The 23,444-nt window shown below is 41.8% G+C and overlaps 1 protein-coding gene across 1 annotated transcript in view; it reads left to right on the top strand.

Moving 5' to 3' along the window:
• The first annotated feature begins 620 nt into the window (after positions 1-620).
• Strn3 (striatin 3) overlaps positions 621-23,444 on the top strand; it is a 78,763-nt gene continuing 55,939 nt past the window's right edge. Inside the window, exon 1 of the mRNA XM_008838799.3 lies at positions 621-667. Coding sequence (XP_008837021.2) covers positions 638-667 — 30 coding nt within the window. The 5' untranslated portion in view covers positions 621-637. The remainder of the gene's footprint in view (positions 668-23,444) is intronic.

Here is a 23,444-nt window from a genome sequence, read left to right as displayed (position 1 = left end):
TATAGTTCCACAGTACCCCCTCTGTAGCCTGAGTTCTAGACCTTTAGCGACTTTGACTGGCCATACCTGCCTTCATGCCTTTGATCTGGAAAAGAATTTCAAGACTAGCTGGTATAGTGAATCAGAGTTAGATTTTTTTAAAAAAATTTTATTTTGTGTGTATGAGTGTTATGCCTGCATGTATGTAAGTGCACCTGTGTTGTGCAGTGCCCATGGAGGATAGAAGAGGTGTTGGATCTCCTGCAATTGGAGTTACATACAGATGTTTGTTAGCCGCCATGTGGGTGCTGGGATTCGAACCTGGGTCCTCTGCAAGAGCAGACAGTGCTTTTAACTGCTGAGCCATCTCCAGCCCTGGAGATTTTATTGAAAATAATTTTAATATAGGCTTAAAAGGATTAAGAGAAAGAGAATGCATACCCAAGTGGGGATGTGCACTTCCCAAAGGAGAGTGGGGAGAAGTAAGACAAGGTGGGTTGCAGGCTCCTCCCTGTAGGGTCGCTGTGCCTTGTCTTAGAGTTAGTCATACGTACCATTTTGTTGGCTCTCAAGTTACATCTCAAAAGGCTGCTAAGAAAACTTTGGTGATTTTGCCCTTTTTCTCTCTTCTGGTGAGCTAGGTGAGGTGCCCCTGGAGATGTCTTGGATGGGGTTACAATCTGATAAGGTAAAGTTGCCCAAGAGATTGTCCTTGTCCTTTCTCTTATAAATGGTGTTTGGGGTAAGATTCCTAGACAGTTTCAGGTGTACGCCTGGGAAAGGTAATTTTGCTGCAATTTTTTTTCTGCTTGTGAGGGGCTTCTCTTCCTGCTCCTGTTCCTGACTTTGCACCCCGCCTTTTTCCCCTTTTGTTACAGTTATGAGCAGTTGTAAACAGTTTAAACTTCAGGCCTACTGCCATAGCTTAGTGGTAGACCATTTGCTTAGCACGTATGAAGCCTGAGTTTGATTCTCAGTAAGTAAAGATAGATAGACTGATGGATAAAAAATGAAGTTGCATGTGGCTTCAGTGTGGCAAGTAAAGCCCAGTTAGCCTGGCCTTAATTTAATTTTTTGAATTTAAAAATTTTATGTACTGCTTTATTAGTTCATGGCTTGCATTTAAGTCTTATCTTAAATTAGGGGTCATGGATTTTTAATCTTTGAAAAACTTTTAGCCATGTTTTGGTTCCATGTAACTCTAGGTCTTTTGGGGACTGGAGAGATGGCTCAGTGGTTAAGAGTGCTAATACTCTCATAGAAGACCTGGATTTGGTTTTCAGCACCAACAATGGTGGTTAGCAACTGTAACAGTGCCTGTAACAGTTTGAGAGGATCTGACACCCTCTTCTAAGACCTCTGAGCACTGTGTGCACATGTACACCCCCCCATACACGTAATTAAAAATAGTAAAAATAAATCTTTAAAGATGAAATAAAACTGTATAGATTGTCGAATTTCCAAAGATGTTCCAGTTCTCAGGGTTTCCAGGTTCCAAGCACATCTCTATCAGTTCTTTTTTATTTTTGAAGATTTACTATTATCCTATATGACTGTTGAGCCTCTTATGTGTGAATATGCACCATGTGCATGCAGTGCCTAGAGAGCCAGAAAAGGACATCAGATCCCATGGAACCGGAGTTAGCGGCAGTTGTTAGCCGTCATGTAGGTGCTGGGAACAGATGGCAGGTCCTCTGGAAGAGCAGTAAGTGTTCTTAACTGCTGAGCCATCTCTCCAACCCCAGTTCTCTTTCTTATGTTTATGTGTGGAGGGGACAACTGACCTTCCAAAAGGTATTCATCCTCTTCCTCTGATCTAGACATTTTTATTTTTTGTTTCTTTGAGATAAGGTCTTAGGTAGCTCAGATAGGCCTTAAATCTACTATGCAGCTGAGTGGCCTTTTGATCCTCGTTTTTTGTTTCTTTGAGATAAGGTCTTAGGTAGCTCAGATAGGCCTTAAATCTAACCCTAACCCTAACCCTAACCCTAACCCTAACCCTTCATATCTCAGGTGCTGGCTACCATGTCTTGTCTCCATGGAGATTTCTTTTTCTAAGATTCCAGGAATTGCTGGATTTGGTGGCACACACCTGTAATCCCAGCACTTGGAGAGGCAGAGGCAGGCGAATCTTAGTTTCAGGCCAGCTTGGTCTTCATAGCAAGTTCCATGCTAACCATGGCTACATAGTGAGATCCTGTCAAAAAAAAGAGGGTTGGGGGCGGGGGCTGGAGAAGTGGGTCAGGGGTTAAGAGCACTTGCTGTTCTTTCAGAGGCCCCAGGTTCAATTCCAGTACCTACATAGCAACTCTTATCAACCCCTTCTGGCCTTGGTGGACACTGCACACATACCAGTAAACATACTGGCAGTCAAATCACTCATCCAAATAAAAATAAATCACTAAATATTTTTTAAAGAATATTCCAAGGATCCTTAACTTTATTTCCTGTTTGTCTCTTATTGATTGTCTGTGGTGGGGGTGTGTTCATGCCACAGTGCCCATATGGGGATCAGAGGACAATTTGGGATTAAAAGTGTATGTTTCCATGCCTAGGTTTATTTTTAGCCTTTCTTCCCTTTTGGGGTGTGGGTGCGTGCATGTGAGCTTTTGTGCATGCAAGCTTATGTGTCGATCAGAGAACAACCTCAGATATTAGTTCTTGGAACATTCCACCCTTTGTTTGAGACAAGGTCTGGCCACTTTAGTCTGAAATTTTGCTACCTTTAGGCCAGGTGAGAACTTTGAAGAAGGCCAAAGGACATGGGATAGCCTGTCCTCACACTTTCCATCTTGTTCCCTGGAGACAGGTGTCACTGCACCAGAGTCTGGCTGGTTTTTTTTCTAGTTTGAATGGACAGCCAGCTCCCAGGATCTGCCTGCCTCCTCCCCACCCCCCAGTGTTGGAGTTATGGGCCCAGGAAGCCATGCCTGGCTTTTTAAAAAAAAAAACATGGGTGCTGGGGATTCAGACTGCATCCTCATGCTTGTGTAGCAAGTGTTCTTTCTTGGCCATTGAGCCATCTCTCCAGCCCCTTAACTATTTAAGTGCACACTTTAGTGATTGGTGCTTTGTTTAGTCATCTTCCTGTGCAACTTCCACCCTCATGTATCTTCAGAACTCTTTTGTCTTGCAAAACTGAAACTGTACCCATTAAATAATAACTTAGTTTTTCTCCATCTCTTAGTTCCTGTCGTCCACCATTCTGTTGCAGTCTTAAGATTTTGACTACTCTGGGTAACTCACATACATGAGCTTCTATTTGTTTAGGGCTAGAGAGATGACCTCTGGGGCAAGAGGGCATACTTCCAGAGGACCCAGGTTCAGTTCTCAGCACGTATATCAGTGGCTCACAGTCACCATTACCTCCAGTTTGAGGGGACCCAACACCCTCTTCTTGCTCCTGTAGCATGTGTGCACACATATGCACATACCCACACAGAGACACATACATGTATAATTTTAAAAACCAATAAAATCTTCGAAAAATACTCGTCTGTTTGCCACTACTTCGCTTAGCTTAGTGTCCTCAAGATTGGCTCACACACACAATGTATGTGTTATGATTTCCTTTTTTTTGGTTTGTTTTTGTTTTTTGAGACAGGGTCTCCCTGTAGCCCCAGTTGTCCTGGAACTCAGTATGTAGACCAGGCTGGCCTTGAACTCACAGAGATCCGCCTGCCTCTGCCTCCTGAGTGCTGGGACTAAAGGTGTGCACCACCACATCTGGCATAATTTCCTTTTTAAGGCTGAATGCTATTCCACTTAAAATTTTATTTATTTTTATTTTATATGTATGAGTGTTGTGCCTGAATGGATGTAAGTGTATCCCTGTCGTGTAGTGCCCTTGGAGGATGGAAGAGGGTTGTCGTATCTCCTGGACCTGGAGTTACAAATGGTTGGTTGTTAGCCTCCATGTGGGTGGTGGGATTCAAACCTGGTTCTTCTGCAAGAACAGCCAGTGTTCTTAACCACTTAGCCATCTCTCCAGTTCTGCTAGTCCTTTTTTTTTTGTCAGCTGACCTGGAACTCACTATGTAGACCAGGCTGGCCTTGAGCTCGCAGAGATCCACCTGCCTCTGCCTCCCGAGTGCTGGGACTACAGGCGTGCACCACCACGCCCGGCCTCTGCTAATCCATATTTTATGTACATTTTTTTGGTCTGTTCATCTGTTAGGCATTGGGATTGCTTCTGTGTTTTAACTATCAATAATACTGCTGTAAACATGGGTATCCATACATCTCCTTGAGATTCAGCTTTCAATTATTTTGGTATAAGTAATTTTTATTTGATTATGAAATGAGTAAATTTAATGCTTAGGAGATTCTTCCCTTTTCATTTACTAGGTGCTCTTCTCAAAATCTGAGTTCAGCTTATTCAGTTGTTTTACTTTTAGTAATTTACTGGTGATTTTTGGTTTTGTCCTGTTTTGTTTTGAGGCAGGGTCTGAACACTACCACCCAGCCTAGCTTGGATCAGGTAATGACCTTGCTCTAATCTCTAGTGCCACACCTGGCAAAATACATCTCTTGATCTTAAAAAAAAAAATACTAGGGCCAGGTGAGGTGGTGCACATTTTTAATCCCAGCACTGGGGAGGCAGAGGCAGGCAGATCTCTGCGATGAAGGCCAGCCTGGTCTACATAGTGAGTTCCAGGCCAGCTGGGGCTACAGAGAGACCCTGTCTCAAAACTGACGATGACAACAACAACAAAGTAGGTATTGAACCTAGGACCTGGCTCTTTATTGAATCAGAATTACTGTGTAACCTAAACCAGCTTAGAACTCCATATGTAGTCCAGGCTACCCTGAATCTTACTACTTGTAGCCAAGGCTAGCCTGGAACTCAAGGCAATCCTCCTGCTTCAGCCTCTTAAGCGCTGGGATTACAGGTGTGAGCCACCATGCTTGGCTTACATTTTTTTTTTTGATTCTTGTTTTCTTAGTAGTTGTCTTGGAGATTGCACTAATACTTTAATTTATAGAAGTCTATACAAATTTGATTAATTATATGTTTTTATTTTTTAAGATTTTATTTTTTTTTATGTGTATGAGTATATTGCCTGCATGTGTGTAAGTGAACTTGTGCTGTGCAATGCCCGTGGAAGTCAGAAGGAGGCACCAGATCTCCTGGAACTGGAATTTCGGACCGTTGCTAGCCACCATGTGGGTGCAGGAATCAAACCTGGGTCCTCTGCAGGAGCAGTGTTCTTAACCACTGAGCCATCTCCAGCTCCATAAGATTTTTATAAAGCTTTATTTGCATCTTTGTTCTTTATGCTGTTATCCTAACAAATTACGTATATTCGTTGTATGGATTTCTAATTGCTGCTGCTGAAGTTATCTTTTAAATCAGGAAGAAAAACAGTTACCCTAACCTTCTTTTAGCTTTGTATTTTGAGATGGAGGGTCTCACTAAGTTGCCCAGGCTGGTCTTGAATGTAACTTTATAGCATAGGGTGGTGGCCTTTAACTTCACTCTGTAGCCTAGGCTGGCCTCAAATTTGCCGTCATCCCCCTCCACCTTCCAAGTACCTGGATTACAGGCATACACCAATATACCCAACTCTCACCTTCATATTTGAAGAGTAGTGTTGGATATAGGCAGTCTTTTTTTAAAATTATTTGTGTGTGCATGATGTGATTGAGCACATCCTGCAGTGTGTTAGAGGAGAGCTGTGTGGAGTCTCTTCTCATGTACTTTTATGTGGGTTCCAGGGATTGGACTCAGGTTTCCAGGCTTGCTGTGCAAGTGCCTTTACTCACTTAACCATCTTGCCAACCCAAGGCGGTCTTTTACTTTATTTTCTTATGGCTCCAGGATGCAAACCATGTGCACCCTAGGCAAACAGACTGCGTATTTTCCTTTCAGAATGTGGAATGTGTCATTGTACTGCCAGTGGTCGGAATCTGGCTGTGTGAGTCACTTTTCCTTTGATGTTTTCATGAGTTCTTTTTTTCATTGACTTTTTGACAGTTTGGTTATGGTGTGTCATGATATTGTTTGATTTTTATCCTACTTGTAGTTCATTGACCCTCTTGAATGTAGATTGACTGTTTCTCATCACAGGAAAGTTTCTGAGCTTTTTTAAAATTTTTTTTAATTTAATTATTTTTATTTTACGTGTATGAGAGTGTTTTGTCTGCATGTATGTGAGTGCACCCAGGCCGTACAAAGTCCATGGATGCCAGAAGAGAGCATGGAACTGGAGTTACAGATGGTTGTTAGCTGCTATGTGGGTGCTGGGAGTTGAACTCAGGTCTTCTGCAAGAGCAGTTGGTGCTCTTAGCCACTGAACCATCTCTTCAGCCCCAAGTATCATTGCTTTTAAGCTTTTTAGTTTTTCTGTGTGTCTTGTCACGTCAGATAGTCAAGATGTTGAGCAATTGCCCATTTTTGGCTAAAGGTGCTCATGAAAAGAAAAATGTTTGTTTGCACTGGACAAGTTCAGCATCAGGCCAGGTAAAGATGCTTGTAGTCTTCAGGTATCTACCAGACATTCAAATAATGTCAAGTCTTTGGTTTTGCGACTTTTTTTTTTGAGGCATAGCTGCTCAGGCTGACTTCACCCATAATCTTCCTTCCTCAGCCCTCTGAGAGTGCTCTCCTGGCTCGGATAAGGAACTTTGAGAGAGTTCTAGGCCTCTTTTGCCCTCTCTACTGGTTTCTGGTTTTCACTGTGGTTGTGGGCTGTTGGTTTACATAGCTGCTGTTGGACTGGAAAGATATGAAATGAAAAGAGCAAGTTAAAATGCCACTAGGCTTCTGTATTTCCCAGCATTTAGCCCTGTAATACACGTAAATGCCCCGGAATTGCTTCAGTCCTTTGGTTAATTTCCACACTCAGGAATAGTGCATTCTTACAACTTTTGCTAGTGTTATTATTTCTTGTATGGACCAATGAATTTCAGATTCTTCTCTGCCATTTCTACTGATTATCCTCTGTATGTTACTGTAAAACAAGCATTGGTAGTCACACCAGCCTTTAATAAGAGATGAGTTCCTTCTCCAAGCTCAGAGGGCTCCAAAAAACTTTGCTGTTCCTCTGTTTTATCGAATGATCAGTTATGAGGCCACAAGAGATTCAGGAGAGCCTCATGAAAACAAAGTTTATTATACAGGAGGTACAACATGCCTTGCAGGGTTTCTCCAGGGTGGTAAAGAGGCAGGGGACAGGAGGGGAGAGAAAAGGTTTCAACCAGAAGGGCAAGGCAGGTGTGTAAGGTAGTTTGATTGGCTAGTTGGGGTTATTTTGGAGGGTTCTCATATATAGAAGTGGTTTCTGGTTATCTGATTCCTGGCTCTAGGATGACTAAGGCAGGGATTTTACCTTCCTGGGCATATGGGCCCGATACTTTTGGAAAGGTGTGTCTCTGGATTAGTTACTGTATATATCAAAGGTAGGCTCTTGCCTGACTCTTTGCTGTCTATATAAGAGTTGGACGGTCTCCCTAGCCAGAAAGATTTTAAGATGGCCAAATACATGGAAAAAAGAATGCGTACAACACTGTACTGGGGAGTGAAGAGGTTCCGACTGATCGTCATATGTGCCCAACCCACTTTCAGGGTTGCAGTTACTTCTCCTATGTGAGTTTTAAACTTGGCATGATAGACCTTTCCAGGTTGAGTTCTGCTACTCTTGTGATTATATTCTGGTCTTGGTGGATGACTTTTTTGTGGTCTTGCTCTGGGAGTGAAATGTCTTTTCTGAGCATCTGAAAAATTTTCTGACCTTTTCATTTTCATTGCATTTTATTTTCACTTACTGTAATATTTTTAGTGGGTCAGTTGTCTTTTGCAGAAAACTTCTTAATTTTCCTCGTCCTTCGAAAATGCCTAATGCATTTCATTTTCAGGAGAAGAGGGTGGCAGAGTATGACCTGCAGGCTGAATTCAGTCCAGAACCTGCCTGGGTGTTTAGTGGCTCATTTGAAAGACCATTTTAAATTTTATTTTATTTATTTTATTTTATTTTTTGTCTGAGACAGGGTCTTCTTGTAGCCCCAGCTGACCTTGAACTCACAGAGATCTACCTGCCTCTGCCTCCCAAGTGCTGGGATTAAAGATGTGCACCACCACGCCCGGCTTATTTTAAGTTTTTACTTATATGGGTATATGTTTGTGTGAATATGCCTCATATTTGCACGTGCCCATGGAGGCCAGACTGGAGCTACAGGGAATTGTACGAAACCGAATGTGAGTGCTGGGAACCTGACTTGGTTCTTCTGGAAGAACAGCAATTACTCTTTTACCCTTAACTGCTAAGCCATATCTACAGCCCCTCATTTTTTTTTTTTTTTTTTTAAGAGAGGTAAAAACAAGAAAACAAAGTAAAACCTAAGTCAGAGGCTTACTATGTAGCCCTTTAGAGGAAAGATCGATCAACTTTTGCATTGTCCTCTGTTGTGAGACACTGTTCTGAGAGATGTGAACAGACATCACCTCACCCTAGGTAGGGAAAATGACAGACCAAAGTAAGGATACCATTAAATTTGAACTTGGAAAACCATTGGAGTGTATTGGAAGGGCAACTTACAGGAGCAGACATGACTTAAGGACAGCTGCACCACCAAAGCCACCCCAGTGCGGGGATAGATCAGGAAGGCAGGGAGCCTGGAGCTCACCGCACAACCTGCACACAGCTCTGCAGGTTGGGGAGCCCTTCCAGGCAGCCCAGCTGTCTCTGCTTCTTCCAGGCAGCTTCTCTTGTCTAGAGTGTTTGTCCGCACACTTGGGGAAGGAGGGACCTAGTGAACCTGGTCAGTTTTGGGGAACCTGAGGCTGTTGACCTTAAGGAGCTTCATGGCAGGGTGGACTGTTACAGTGCCACAAAACATCCTTGTTTGCCCAGCTTCCCTCCAAGATGGAAGGTTTTATCTCAGAGGAAATTGCTGTACAACTTCCTCCACTGGAAAACTACCTGGCTCATCAGTTGTCCTAATTTGGGGCAAAGGGCTAGGCCTTTAAGGCCCCTGTTTTGGTTGGTTAATCATTAGATGAAGGCCACTTTGGAAAGGCAGCTCAATTGGGTCCCAGGCAGTTCCTGAAGAGAACTGACAGCTGAGAGCTCTTTGCTTTCCAGTAGCACCCGGAGCAGCTGGACAATAAACCTCCCCCTCCAGAAGGTGCATTGCCAGGCTTGCTACGTGTCGCCTAATGTGAATTTTTCTAGTCATGATTCACTTCCTTTTTATTTTTTAAAATCATTCTTTCTTCCTCTCTCTCTTCCTCTCCCTCCCTCCTCATGTCTTTCACCCTTCATCTTTTGGTGCCAGGGATTGAATCTAGGACCCTCATGTATGCTGGGCAGAACCTCTACCACTGAGTTCTCTATTGTGACAGGCTGTCTCTAAATAGCCCAGGCTGGCCCTAAACTCACTGTAGCTCAGGCAGGTCTTAAAGTTAGGATTCTCCTAACTCAGCCTCTCCAGTAAGTGGGATTATAGACTGCCTTCAGCAGGCTGGGTTTTTCTCTTTTTTTCTTTTTCTTTTTGAGACAGTCTTACTATGTAGCTACCCTAGACTGGCCTTGAACCCTTGTTGTTGTTGTTTTTCCTACCTTCATCTGGGGTCACAGGTACGTACCATTGCATCTGATTTTTTTTTCTCCTTGTAATGAACTGTTTCTCACGAGACAGTTACAGGATATAATTCTTTTTACCCAGGCTGGTCTTAAAGTCATGGCAACCATCTTGCTTCAGCATCCAAGTGCTAAGAATTATAGACAAGAGCCACTTACCTTCAGTTCAAACCTCAATCTTTTACAATGTGCTACTTTTTCAAAACTAAATTTCAAAAATTCACCATTGTTTTCTTAAAGCAAAGACAATCTCTTTTTTTCCTTCCTTTGCACTCTCTCTCTCTCTCTCTCTCCCTCCCTCCCTCTCCTTCTCCTTCCCTCCCTCCCCTCCCCTCCCTCTCTCTGTCTTTCTCTTTCGCATGTGATTGTAGGCTTTTTTTGTGGAGGTCAAAGGACACCTCTTCCTGTCACCTTGTGAGGTCTGGCTATCTAACTCAGATCATCAGGCCTGCACACAGCTGCTCTACCCACTGAGTCATCTCTCCTGCCCTCGTTTGTTACATTCTTACTAATAATAAGATGGGCAGTATTTTACTAAGACATTTTTGAAAAACTAAGTTGTTTTAAGGTCTTGATGTGTGTAAATGACCTAACCATTTTAGTACTGGAAATGTCATCATAGAATCCTAAAAATCATAATTGTAGGGATTGAAATTTATAGTTTAGCATATCTTTTAAAAGGTATTTTTAAAAGTACTTTATTTTATTTATATGCATGTGTGTAAGTATGCCCGTGTTATGCAGTGTCTGTGGAGGTCAGAAGAGGGCGTTGGATCCTCTGAAACTGGAGTCACAGACAGTTGTTAGCTGCTATGTGCTGGGAATTGGACCTAGATCCTCTGCAAGAACAGCCAGTGCCCTTGCTGCCGGCCCTGACTTTTGTTCTTAGCAACTACATGATGGCTCACAACCATCTCTAACTCCAGTTCCAGGGGATCTGGTGCTGCCTTCTGGCTTCTGTGGGCACCAGGCACACATGTGGTCATGTAGGCACACATACACATAAAATAAGTACATCTTTTAGAATTTGTTTTATTATTTGTGTGTGTATGTGTGTGGAGGTCAGAGAGAATCTCTGGGGTTAAGGGAACAAACTCAGTATCTGGCTTTGGCAGTCTCCACTGAGTCATCTTCCGGCCTTATAATTAGTGTATTTTTTTTTTGTTTTGGTCTTTCTGAGACAGGGTCTCCCTGTAGCCCCAGCTGGCCTGGAACTCACTGTGTAGACCAGGCTGGCCTGGAACTCACAGACTCACAGAGATCCACCTGCCTCTGCCTCTCAAGTGCTCTGCTACCATGCCCAGCATAGTTAGTGTATTTTAAAAAGACATTCTATTCAGCCATCTAATTAACTACTGAGGAAGCTGAGAACAAGGCAGATAGAGCAATAATACTAGTTAGTGACAAATAAGGATGAAAATCGATGTCTCTCCAGACATCCAGTCTAGTGTACTTTTATCAGTATCATCTTCCTTTGCTTAATTCCCTATAATTTCTAAGAAAAGAGTATTAGAGTTCTAGAACTGAAGGGGAGTGGGTTTTAGTGTTTTTTGGGTCATTATGATTGTAAGGACAATGTTAAACCACATGCAGATGCTTCAGAACAAGAGTAGTTGCTTCTGGAGTTACATCATGTTGGACAGATGAATCTGATTTATTTTTAATCTTCCTGGAAGATGATTCCACGGTTAACTTTGGAAACCTCTAATGAGTGAGTTGTCAAGTAATGGAAACTCTTCACCATTTGCTGGCAGAAGCATAAGTAAGATTTTTCACAAATGAAGTCTGAGATGTACACTAGAATTAAATTAGTATTCTGGTCTCAGTGTTGTATTATCTGAAATACACTGTAGATCATCTGCATCATGTTGCTTGTGTCTGTTTGCATTTGAATTTATGTTCATGGTGGTGTCAAGTAATACTGTTTTGTTGAACTAATACTAGGAAAAGAATAGAAGTGGTCTAAAGATAACTTCTGAATCTGGGAGGAGTTAAGGGAAGGAGTTGGGTGACTATGATCAAAATACATTATGGTACATTATATGGAATTTTCAAAGAACTAATAAAATAGTTATTAAAAAATAACTTTCTGTATGAAACTGTATTTTAATAATGAAATGGAGATCTTTTTTAAAGGTTAAAACCTCATTTAATTTTATGTCTTATAGGGTTTATACTGAGTACAATATTGTATAACTGGTATAACTGTATTAATTCAACTGTAAACCTAAAAATTTACAGCCAGTTTTGAAAGAGATGCATCTTAGCTCTGGAAATTGTTATTGACAAATGTGTCAGTGCTGTTGTAATGAAATGCTTCTTCTAATTATGTGGTTATTAAATAAATAATAATAAAAAAAAAACTTAGGTGTGGTAGTGCATGCCTTTAATCCCAGCACTTCAGAGGCAGAGGCTGGTGGACCTCTGGGAATTTGAGGCCAGCCTGGTCTACATAGTGAGTTCCAGGGCAGCAGAGGTTACAGGGAGACCATGTCTCAAAAAGACAAAAACAAAACAAAACAAAACAAAAACCCACAAAAAAACCTTTAGCCAGGCATCTTGGTACACACCTTTAATCCCAGCACTCTGGAGGCAGAGGCAGGCAATCTCTGTGAGTTCCAAGCCAGCTGGGGCTACAGGGAAACCCTGTCTCAAAAATGCAAAACAAACAAAAACTTTGGGGTCTGGAGAGATAGCTCAGAGATGGCTCATCTGGAGAAATGGTTAAGAGCACTGGCTGCTCTTGTAGTGATTCCCAGCACCCACATGGCAACTGTAACAACTGTCCATAATCCGGTTCCAAGGGATCCAATGCCCTCTTCTGACCTCCGTGGGCATTGGATGACATGGCTACACCTACCTACATGCAGGCAATACACTAATACATGAAAAATAAAAATAACAAGTAAAAAAACTTTTAAAGTTTTTAAAAAGCAACTCTTAGTCTGGCATGTCTTTAATCTCAGCACTCAGGAGACAGGCAGATAGGGCTCTGAGATTGAGGCCAGCCTATCTACGATGTAGTGAGTTCCTGGCCCTCTGGGACTGCAGGGAGACCCTGTCTTAACAGCCCCCCCCAAAAAAAAAAACCAAACACATTTTTTGTTTTGGTTTTGAGACAGGATGGAGCTGCCTCTCCAGTCCCCGCCTCATGATTGTAACCGTGTCTCAGGTCCTTCCTTTTCTAGAACCTACAGATTGGGATCTTTGGTGCTGTGTCCATTTTAAGGAGTCTGGTCACATTGTCTGTTACCCAACTTATACACTAAATCCTATGATCTTCATGTAAGTTAAAAGATCCCTTTCATATCAAACCCCTGCTGGTGTTTTTTTTTTTATATATGGGTCTTTTTGAGACAGGATCTCCCTGTAGCTCCAGTTGGCTGGAACTCATTATGTAGACCAGCCTGGCCTTGAACTCACAGAGAGCCACCTGCCTCTGCCTCCCGAGTACTGGGACTTAAAGGCATGCTCAAATCATATTTTCTTTTGTTCTTGTTCCAACTACAATTCTGCCTCCTCATCCGTATCCACCACTACCACCAGTCTTTGGGAAAAGTCTTTGTATTCCTGAGCTGCCACAAAGAAAGTTGGTTTTGATGCCAGGTCTGGGTTTATAGCAGCAAGCTATCTTGTCCTGCTGTGCATGCTATGGTAGTAAAGGTAAGAAATTTCAAATGGAAGGTAATCAGACTGTGTTTTGTGGAAAGTGTTTGGGGCAGAGTGCTAGGCTAGTTATGTTCCTGTACAAGGTGGCTTTAAGTTACTGATCTGTAACTTTAACTTCAGCAGACTTTCTGTGATTTAGATTCCATTTGTGTGAATCTTTGTGTTAAAGAGTTCATCTGATAAGGGAAAGCTGGACCCTGGGAATCCTGAAGTCTGTAGATTTGAGATTTGCTCTCCTGATTCATCTATCTTAGTAGAGAGGACAATGTCCATGGACAAGTAATGTTACCACCAGAGGAGGAAATTAAGTTGCTTGTGGTCTGAAAAAGAACTCATTATTGGAGTTACAGTGAGTAGGACATGTGTACTCACTTCCTGTAGTGTAACTCTGAACAAAGGTTAGTGCCTGTGAGACACAAGTTACTGAGGGCAATGTGAGGTTCACTTGGAGTGGAGTATAGAGAAATGATGAAAACTAAGCCTGGAAGCATAGGCTAACAATGGTAGATTGGAGAGGACTTTGAAAGTGGCCTCTGACAGGGGCTGGAGATGGCTCAGAGGTTAAGAACACTGGTTGTTTTTGCAGAACACCCGGGTTTGAATCCCAGCACCCACATGGCAGCTAACAACTGTCTATAACTCCAGTCCCAGGGGATCCGACAGCCACTTCTGACCTCTGAGGGCATTGCATGACACGGGTACACTTACTACATGCAGGCAGTACACGTATACACATAAAGTAAAAATAATAAAATTTTTTAAAAAGTTAAAAAAAATAGCCTCTAATCCTTGGTCTTAGGATGTGGAGGTAGGAGAATGGCATCAAGTTCCCATCTCAGTGCCTACCCTCAAATCAGATTTGTTTAATGCCCAGTATAATAAGCATTTATTGATTGTCTAGAACACTGAAGGTGTGCCTTCTGTTCAGGGCTCATAGTCTAGTGGGAGAATTTAAAGCTTGGTTTATATATGAGGCAGTCTCAGTAAAGCACTGTAAGAAGTGACATTTCATGCAGCTGGGAGGATGTTGGGTAATCTTCTGAGGATTATGGTGAGTAGCTAGAAAAACTTTTTTAGGATGCAAATCTTACTGTTTGACTTTTAAAATCTCGCATGGTTTCTTCTCTCTGCTCTCAGATTCCTAGTGGGACCTGTAAGGTGCTTTATGACCTGGTTCTGACCAGTCTCTCCAACTGCATCTGGGGTTGTATTTTCTATTTTCTCTTTCCTGCTGCCTAACTTTGGGGCTTTTAGTGTTCTTTGTATCTCCAGAGTCTTTTTTCTTTTCCTGGAGAACAGGGTCTCATATATCTCAGACTGGCTTCAAACGTATTATGTAGCTGAGGATGACCCCGAACTTCTGATCATCCTTGCCTCTACCTCTAAGTCCTGGAATGGCAGGCATGCCCTACTATGCTTTTACATGGTGCTGATTTTAAATCCAGAGCTGTGTGTGTACTAGGCAGGCACTGTACCAGCAAAGTGGACTGTTCCTAAGTAGCACAGTTCAGTACTGAAAAAAATTCTATTACCTTTAATTTAGGAGTGGGGCTATAGTAATTAGATGTGAGCCAGGTTAAATTGTGCTTTTTTTTCCTGTTCATTTTCTAGATTCAGGGAACCATTTATTCAGCAAATAATAAGGTGTCACCTACATTTATGCATGATGAAAAATATTTCACAAGATGTTTGATAAAGGTTTATTGCCTTTTAAGTTAGGTGATTCTCTTTTAAAATAAATATTATATTTTTATTTTAAGTGAGTGTATTGCCTGCATGTGTGTAAGTGCACCCATGTCATGCTATACCCACAGAGGGCAAAAGAGGGTGTCAGGTCTCCTGGAACTGGAGTTACAGACAGTTGTTAGCTGCTAGGTGGGTGCTGAGAACTGGACCTGGGTCCTCTGCAAGAGCAGCCAGTGCTCTTAACTGTCGAGCCATCTCTCTAGCTTTTCTTTTTTTCTGATGCATGTTGTTTGTCTTCTGTTTTCCTTCTACAGTATTCTGGTTGCAGAGAAATGTCTGGATTCTTAAAGGTATTTCAGCCAAATGTGCTTGATTTCTAGGCAGCACTTGGACTCTGTTATCTTGGTTGTTTGACTTCATAATGTAAATAAAAATACATGCTTCTCTTTAATTTTCTTTCACCACTAGAGCAGTCTAGAAGTGAGTAGTTGTTTTTCTTCTTGCTTTGGACTTGACTGAATTATTACTAGCATTTTAGAAGGATATTTCTTGTGCAAATGGATCTATCTAATGCTTGTGGGGTTTTGTTTTTTTTTTTTGTTTTTTTTTTTTTTTGTTTTGTTTTTTGTTTTAAAGAAAGACAAAAGAAGAGGGAAGTTTGTTTTGCTTTCAAGACAAAAATCTAGCTATATAGCCCAGGCTAGCCTGGAATTGGCTTTCCCTGCCCCACCTGTTGGGATTATAGGCTTGTATCCTCACACCCAGGTCAAGAAAAGGAAAGTTTTATACCTCACTCCTTTCGTAGAAAGATCTTCTCTGTTTCCTCTAGGTTACCCATGTGGTACTTAGAGCTAAGAATATATGAGAGAAAGCTTATGAATGAGAATCAGAAGAGCTTACAGTGTGATGAGTGACTGTGGGAACTATCCAGGGAGATTTAGTGAAGCAATAAACCCTTGAGCCAGGTCTTAAAGAATAAGGTAGGATTTTTACAGAGAACGCTGGTGAAGGGTCTAAGTGTGATAAAGCATGTCAGCAAAAGATGATAGTGCAAAGGACAAACTTTTTTCAAGATTGATTGATTGATTGATTGATTGATTGATTTTTGTCTTTTTGAGACAGGGTCTCCCTGTAGCCCCAGCTGTCCTGGAACTCACTATGTAGATCAGGCTGGCCTCGAACTCACAAAGATCCGCCTGCCTCTGCCTCCCAAGTGCTGGGATTAAAGGCATGCGCCACCACGCCTGGCTCATGATTTATTTTTATTTTATGTGTATGAGTGTTTACATGTGTATATGTATGTGTAGCATGTGCATGCCTGGTGCCTGCAGAGTCCAGAAGAGGAATTGGAACTGGGACATCATATCCCCTGGAACTGCAGTTAACAGATGATTTTTAGTCACCATGTGTGTGCTGGGAACTGAACTCGGGTCTTCTGGAAGAGCAGTAAGTGCTCTTAACTGCTGAGCCATCTCTCTAGCCCCCGACTTACTCTTTTTATAATGACATTTGAGCTGACAGTGTGAAGATAATTATGAAATTCCATACTGCTTTTGTATATTATGATGAAATTACAAACATAATTCAAAGTATGGGTTATTATACACATTTATGTGAAGATATGAAAAAAAAATCTTCTCAGTGGTAAAATTTCCAGTGTCTGAAACAATTTACAATCATTACTACAGAGTGCATATTTGATTATGCATAAAAGAATAAAGGGCAGAGGATGTATCTCAGTGGCAAGTGCATAAGGCCCTGGGTTTGATCCCCAAGCACGGCAAATATGTAAATGAACGAATGAAAGAACAAACAATTTTGTGTGTGTGTGTGTGTGTGTGTGTGTGTGTGTGTGTGTGCGCGCGCTTTTTTGAGACAGGGTCTCCCTGTAGCCCCAGCTGGCCTGGAACTCACCGTGTAGACCAGGCTGGCCTCGAACTCACAGAGATCCGTCTGCCTTTGCCTCCCAAGTACTAGGATTAAAGGCGTGCGCCACCACGCCTGGCTAAGACCAAACAATTCTTTAATGATTCTACATTTTGCTGGGTATGGTGGCCCTTATCTATAATTTTAGCTACTTAAAAGGCTAAAGCAGAAAAAAGTTCAACTTCAAGGCGTCCTTGGACAGTTTAGTAAAGTCCTCTTTCCGCACAGAGGGACGAGAAGGGTTGCTGAAGGAGCACAAGGTGCAGTGAGGCTCTGTGCATGAGGACCGACCTGGCTTTTAGTTCCCAGAATTGCCAAAAGAGAAAAAAGTGATTTGGAAAATAGAAATGTTTGCTTGAACTTAAGTTTTAAGGAGTTTAAGATAGTGGGATAGGGCCAGTGAGGTGGCTTAGTGGGCAAAGGTGCTCGCCTCCAAGCCTGATGTGAGTCCGTCTGCAGAACCTGCATGGTAGAAGGGGACAGACCTGCTCAGGGGGGTCTGACCCCCACATCTGCACTGTGCCCATGTGAACGCTTTGACACGCATACAAAATAAATAAATGTAATTTTTTTTTTAAGAAAAGAATTGGTTAAAAAGAAGTATGTATCCTAGGACTTTATGTCTGCTCAAATTGTTAAGTGTCTGTTAGTCCTAGAGGTGTAGAAGTTAAGCTACTAGAGTTACCACTGTGGAAATTGAGACAGCAATACATTCTAAGTCTTCAGATTTCTAAGTGGTTTTAATGAGTTAGTAATAATTTGAAAATTTTTTCTAAAATAGTTAAAACCTTTCCCTCACAAAAAGAATTGACTTTTAACAGCTGTTTTAAATTCTTGTCAGTAATTTTTCATGAAAAGGGATAAATTTGAACTTTTTTCGGAGGCCATTCTTATGGGAAGGTGTCATGGAATTCCAGGCAGTTAAAACTCAGGGTATCTTGAAATATTTGTAGCTGTGATGGCTTTGTATCAGGTCTTGCTATGTACTCTGGGTGGTGTGGTACTCTTCTCTTTGTAGCTCAGACTGACCTCAGATTTGTGGCCATCCTCCTATCTCAGCCTGTGATCCTTACGGTTGGGATCACAGGTGTAATCATGTGCACCATCATGCCTCACTTCCGTGTTGACTGTAAAAAATATTAGGCATTGTGTTCAGATTGTTTTTCCTTAGAAATTTTTTAATTAGATTAAATTAAAATTTTAAATTTGATATTATAGCAAAAAATAAATATAAATTCCTGAGAGTCCTAAATTTATAGTTCTTTCATCTTATTCATGGGAGTTTCTTGAAAATATCCTTAATTTTGGTTACTAATTTATGAATTAGTATACAGTTGAGTAAAGTCTGTGAAATTACAAATATATCTACTTGACCAAAATGATTTTCCCCTTTATTCATGTAGAACAACTTTGGCTTATTTTAAAGTAAAATAGTGGGTTGGAGAATTGGCTCAGCAGTTAAGCACACTGGCTGCTCTTGAAGAAGACCCAGGTTTGATTCCCAGCACCCACATAGTGGCTAACAACCATCCATACATAACTCCAGTTCCAGGGGAATCTGATGCTGTCTTCTGACCTCTGTGGGCATTGCACCAGATGGGTGTGCTTACATACGTGCAGGCAATACACTCATACACATAAAATAAAAATGGTAAAATATTTAAAATAGCAAAGACAAAATCAGTACTTCCAGGTTGAGATTCTGTAAGAAATGTACACTTAGCATCATCCCTGTATTTTGCAGTTGAGAAAACCGAAAACTGTGTAATTATAACATTGTTTCTTTGGCAAGAAAATCTTATTTTTTTCAGCTGGGAATGTAGCTCAGTTGAAAGAGTGCTTGCCGAGCATGTGTGAATCCACAGGTTCCATCCCCTTTACCACAGAAAACTGAACATTTTGGTACATATCTGGGACCTTAACACTTGGGAGGTAGAGGCAGGAGGATAGTAATCTCAAGGTCATCCTCAGCTACATGTGAGTCTCAGGCCAGCCTGTAATGAAAGAAAACGAAAATGGGCTGGAGATACGGATCAGTGATGAAGAGCACTGGTGACTCTGGCATAGGACCAGAGTTAAACACCCACATTGGGTGGCTCACAGCTGTCTATAGGAGCTGTAGCTCCAGGGAATCCAGTGCTCTCTTATGGCCTCCATATGCACAGTTACACACACACACACACACAAAAAAAAAAAAAAAAACTTTAAAAATTAAAAAGTGTATGCCGAGCATTGTTTTGGTAGAGTGCCTGCCTAGAGTGAGTGAAGCCACAGGTTATAGCAGTGAACAGAAGATAGAGAGTTCATACTGTTTTGGAGTTTACATGCTGGTGGCATTTGTTTTACTTTCCATAATGATGAAACAAAGACCACTGGTCTGGTTTAATATTCTAGTTTTCTTGTTATGAAATTGGACTGGCAAGTAATTTTTATTCGGCTTACCGATTCAGATAGTTTCACCACACTGCCTGGGTCCTGTTAATGTTAGGATTTCTAAATCAGGCCCAGCAAGATGCCTTAGACGGTAAGGGTGCTTGCTGTCAAGCCAGATGACCTGAGTTTGATCCCCAGAACTTACATGGCAGAAGGAGAGAGCTGACTCCTACAAGTTGTCCTTTGACCTCTACATGTGCACTGTGGTGTGTGTCCTCCACACTCGTACCTACACAAAAATGTTTAAAAGATTCCTACTCAGAGGCGAATTTAATCATGTTGCCTTTAGGTATGAGTGTAATTGACACTGTCCTGTGATTGTCAGCCCTCAGCTCTCTAGCTGATTTTCTTTCCCTGCTATTCAGGGACACTTTATAGTTTGATAAGCAGTGGAATATTCAAATCTTAGTGCCTCTAATGTTTTTCTTGTGAAAAGTAAGAAATAATTACTTTAACCTGTACTTCATTGAGCTCTTCTGTAAAGAAAATGGGAAAAATAATACCATCTCATAGGATTATTTGTAAGGCATACATGAATTAAAACACTTAAGCACTTAATTTTTAAAATGTTTTACTGTATTTTTGTGTATTTCATACGTAAAATCATCTTTACACCCCCTCCCCCCTCCCCTTTGGCACCTTCCCACAGCCCCCACTGGAGTTCATATATTCTGACATTTGCATTAAGGCCTCTTATGTAAAGTTAGTATCTGGAGATGTCCCTCAATGTAAGCTCATCCACTGGGGTTTAGTCAACTTATCTAGAGTCTCTTGATCTTTTGACCCTAGGTCCTGCCATAGAAGTCAAGCCTCACTCTTCCAGATGAGATGCTGTGTGTTGGTTACAGGAACCTCATTTCTATGTCTGCAGTGGATAGGACCAAGTCTGGGCCAGGAATCTCCCCTCTGCCCAGCAGTGTCTGTTCTGCTCCCATGGGTACCCTTGCCTCCCTCTCACTGTTAGAGAGAGAACCAAAGCCACTCTTCCCTGGGGAGGTAGAAAAAGGGGGAGAGAAAGGAAGAGGGATAAGAAAGCGCTGACCTTATTTTTTTTGATGACTCTGCATTTCATTAGGGTTGCGTACAGAAGCATAGATAACTTACCAGTACTTACACTGCTGAAGGAAATGTCCCTTCCTCTCCTAGTGGCCATTGGAGGAGTGAGGCCTGAGCCCTTCCCTCTCCGTGGTAGAGTAGCAGGGATAGTAGGCAGTCACAGCTGCTGTGAGTTCAGGAGTACAGTGGCTATTTCATGCCAGAAGACAACACTTAACACTCTTCCCCTCCTCCGGCTCTAATGTTCTTTCTGGCCCCTCTTGTGCATTGTTTCCTGTGCCTCTGAAGGGGTGATAGAGATGCCCCATTTATAGCTGAGCAAGTGTTCAAAATCTACTTATTCTAATCACTTGGACCAGTTATGTGTTTCTGCAGTTGTTGCTGCAAACAAAACAAAGCAAGCTTCTCTGGCCAAAGCTGACGGCAGCACTATTCCACATAAACATAGTTATTTAGAAGGCAATTTGATGGGCATATCATGTCCATTTAGCAAATGGTAGCTTCCCCACTAGGGCTTAATGACCCCCCACCCACAGACTTTGGGCTCAGTTTATATCACTAGGCATACAGTCCATCCTGTGAAGTGTGCCCCAAATTCCTTTTAAAAAATGGGTTGGCCTGTAGCAGGCATGCCGCTGTCGCTCCACTGGCCACATCTTACTGGCAGGTTGTAATGTAGTATGAAGGAAGCACAGCTGAGGAAGACTGCTGATGACACTTGTAGCGACTGCTGGCGCTGTAAAGGCTTGCTAGCAACAGGAAGCTTCCAGCTTGACCTCTCTGTGCTCTTCAACCAGGGTCCAGGGTATGGGATGCATTCAACAGTCGTGTTACTATCTAATTCTGGTGGACAGCTAATAGCAGTGGCAGTTGCCTCTATTGTTTTGGGGGCCTCGGGGTTCCCTGACCAACAACTAATAAGGTAGACCATCCTTGGCACGGGGATTCTCATTCATAACCTGATGGCTTCTGGGAGAAGCTTTATCTGCTTTCACAGGGCACCTCCATTCAAAGTTAATAAAAAAGTTAGGTTACCAAGTAGCAGGTTTCCTTACAGTGTTTCACACAGCCTTAGTTTTGGTTGATCCAACCCATATCCTGCTCCCTTTCCTGCTTAAACTTTTCTCCTCCCAGTAACCAATCCCGAATCCTTTTATGCTTTGTTATTAGCCCAACACTTGATAGATGGAGGCAGGAGGATTAGGAGTTCAAAGTGATCTTTGGCTACACGAGACCCTGTGTCAAAATGTAAATAAAAAAAGTTTTTGTTTTTTTTTTTAATATTAGTGTAGGGGGTTAGCAAATTTTTATAGAAAATGTATTAGGTGTTGTGGGTCACAGAGGGCTGTGTTGCCTTTATTTTTATGTGTATGAGTGTTTTGCCTGTGTATACGTGTGCCATTTATATGCAGTACTGGCAAAGACCAGAGGGAGTCATCAGCTCTCCTAGACTGGAATTAGGAATGGTTGTTAGCTGTCATGTGGTGCTGAGAACCAAATTCAGGACTTGTGCAAAAGCAGCCAGTGCTCTTCACTGCTAAGGCATCTCTAGCCCCACCTCTTTTTGAGATCATGAAGATATATTTGAGATCCTAAAGACGTTGTTTTTCTCCATTTACATTCAGATTTCGTAGTCCTCCTGGAATTTAGTTTGTTTTCATTGCCTTGTGGGGGCCTTAGTTCACTAAACACTATTTTTGATGTGACTGTTCTCCTTTCCCTCTGTTTTATACTGCTGTCTTTCATGAATCATGTGGTCTGTGATGTGTTTGTGGGCTTCTGTTTAGTTTTATCATTTGGGCAGTGTCTTCTCTACTGTTTTTCTTTCATTGTGGTTTTTTTTTTTTTTCCTTTGGTCTTTTTGAGACAGGGTCTCCCTGTAGCCCCAGCTGTCCTGGAACTCAGAGTTCTGTGTAGACCAGGCTGGCCTTGAACTCGCAGAGATCCGCCTGCCTCTGCCTCCCGAGTGCTGCGACTAAAGGCGTGCACCACCACGCCCAGCTATTGTTTGTGTTTTAATTTTATAGATTTACATATCCTAATGTCTGACTTTTTTTTTTTTTTTTTTTTTACAATTTTTGGACTGTTTGGGCAGTTTAAAAGACTATAAATTTTATTTTATGTTTTAAAGATTTATTTTTGTATGTGTGTGTGCGCACATGTGTGTGTGGGCGTGTGTGCGTGTATGTGCATGTATGTGCGTGCACCTATGTGCCTGCAGAGGCCAGAAGAAGGTACCAGATCCCTGGAGCTCAAGTTACAGGAATGAGTCCCGCCTGACATGGGTCCTAGAAAACAAATTCCAGTCCTCTGCAAGAGCAGCCAGTGCTCTTAAATGCTGAGCCACCTCTCCAGTTCCTCTTTGTAAATTTCAGAATCAGCTTGTGAATTTCTACACACACGCATAATTGGGATTCATTGAAGTAAAAGCTCTTGGTCAATTTGAGTGAATATTAATGCTTCTACAATAATAAGTTTGCTAGGCCAATTATGGTACCTTTCAATGCCATCCTTAAATTTCTGAATTAACCTATGTGGAGACCTCATTCATCTTTGTGTTATTAGTGGGTCCTTTTGCATTTTGTTTCCGTTGTAATGGTTTTTTTGTTTTGAGACTAAGTCTTACTACTTAGCTCAGGCTAAGTTTGTTTGTTTTGAAACGGTCTCCCTATAACCCCAGCTAGCCTGAAACTGTTTTGTACACCAGGCTGGCCCTCCATCTCCCAGAAATCCACCTACTTCTGCCTCCTGAGTGCTTGGGACACTGATCTTGAACTTTTAATCCTTCTGCTTCTGCCTCAGTGCTGGGCTATAGGCTGCAACTTCTGGCCTGTAATTTTTTTTTCCTTTGTGGTTATTTTTAAGTGTATATCTGTAGAGATGAATGCTATTAATGATAAATCATGACCTATAAATAATGGAATGACTCTGATTTTTTTTGGGGGGGGGGCTAAGTGCTAAATCTGCTACTTGGTCATTATTGCAACTATTAATGTAATCTTTATCTTTTTCATACCCTCTGAATACCTGATAATACTACTAGGTCGTAAAGTCATCAAGAGTTGACAACATTAGACAATTGAAAAAAAATACTCTATTCATGGTTTAAAGTGA

Source organism: Nannospalax galili, unplaced genomic scaffold, assembly GCF_000622305.1.
Source record: "Nannospalax galili isolate Female #2095 unplaced genomic scaffold, S.galili_v1.0 scaffold1619, whole genome shotgun sequence".
Lineage (NCBI taxonomy): Eukaryota > Metazoa > Chordata > Mammalia > Rodentia > Spalacidae > Nannospalax > Nannospalax galili.
Note: the sequence above shows the minus strand (reverse complement) of the source record. Positions and strands in the feature narration are given on the sequence as shown.